The 1,250-nt window shown below is 43.3% G+C and overlaps 1 protein-coding gene across 1 annotated transcript in view; it reads left to right on the top strand.

Annotated features, from left to right (window-relative positions):
* LOC119593778 (low-density lipoprotein receptor-related protein 2-like) overlaps positions 1-1,024 on the top strand; it is a gene marked incomplete at its 5' end in the record, with an annotated part of 22,640 nt that extends 21,616 nt beyond the window's left edge. Inside the window, 4 exon segments of the mRNA XM_037942802.1 lie at positions 1-104; positions 240-438; positions 619-719; positions 880-1,024. Coding sequence (XP_037798730.1) covers positions 1-104; positions 240-438; positions 619-719; positions 880-949 — 474 coding nt within the window.
* Between the last annotated feature and the right edge of the window lie 226 nt (positions 1,025-1,250).

Here is a 1,250-nt window from a genome sequence, read left to right on the forward strand (position 1 = left end):
GCGACCTTAGGCGTGTGCCTCTTCCTCCTCTTCTTCGGTGCCCTCCTCTTTGGGCTTTATTGGTATCGAAAGCAACCTTTCCCCTTTTGGAAGGGAAAAGGAGGGTATGTATGAGGTGCCCTTTGTAAGCTTCCTTTTTCTTTCAAGCGAGATGGAATCATTTAATTAAAATGCTTAATTAGTAAGAAAATTCTAAACCAGGTATAAGAATAACAAAAAAATTATGAACTAAATTACAGGCAACTTCGCAAGAGATGCTTCAAAGCCAATCAGACCCTACGCTTCGCCAACCCAGGTTTTGGCATCATTTCCCCCACCACTGTGCCCAACGGAAATGCGACGTCCAGCACCAACAGCAACACCATCCCCTCAACCCCGCCTGTCTTGCGAGGTTCTCACAACTTCGAAAACCCTTTCTTTAAAACTGATGAGCACGTGGTAAGCCGCCCCTTGCAGTAGAATGTATGCTGCTGATATTGTACGTACCATTTCACTGAAATTCAGAATGTGAGAGTTTTTGAACATGTTAAACTAGACGTGTTCGCCAATGAGACCATTACATAAGAGGCATAAAATTCTGTTTCCTTAACCCACATGCATTTCTGCTGCCTTACCCAGCCGGACACGAGTGCGGACTCGGCCATAGTGAGCACAGCCGACTCGACCTCCATCAACATCGCTCCTCATCAGGTGGATCTGACCACGCCACAGAACGTACTGTAAGTCACTCCTGTTGTGTACAAGTTGTGCAATACTATTGATTAGATCCCGAAACCCATACATTAGAAAGAAATGGTGCAAATAGTGTTCAGTTTACGGATTTGATGTCTTGTTTTTGATTACTATATCAGGAATCTACTTCCATCTGTTCTCCTCTAGGAAGCCACCGGTAGAGAAGAGGGTCGAGTGGGATCTCTCTCCTTTCCAGCCTTTGCAGCCTCCGGTGTGAGGCAGTGCATTGGAATAGATCTATTGATTTAGATGCACTTCTTATAATTGTTATGTTTAATGTTATAGCCTAATATATCTTTCTAAACTATTCTGTAGTTTTTATAGACCTTTGGCCATGACAGCAGGTGGGCAAATTCCGTATTTGCGTGTATGGCCTATACTTGCAAGTAATTTTTTTGTGAAGCACGCTATTGAGTACATACAGAGCAAGTCTGCTTGTGCAATTTACAAGAATTACACACCTGGTACAATCCAAGAATCGGTGAAATAAGATTGATGTTGGAGTCATGGAAGGTGGA

Source organism: Penaeus monodon, chromosome 32 (genome assembly GCF_015228065.2).
Source record: "Penaeus monodon isolate SGIC_2016 chromosome 32, NSTDA_Pmon_1, whole genome shotgun sequence".
Classification (NCBI taxonomy): Eukaryota; Metazoa; Arthropoda; class Malacostraca; order Decapoda; family Penaeidae; genus Penaeus; species Penaeus monodon.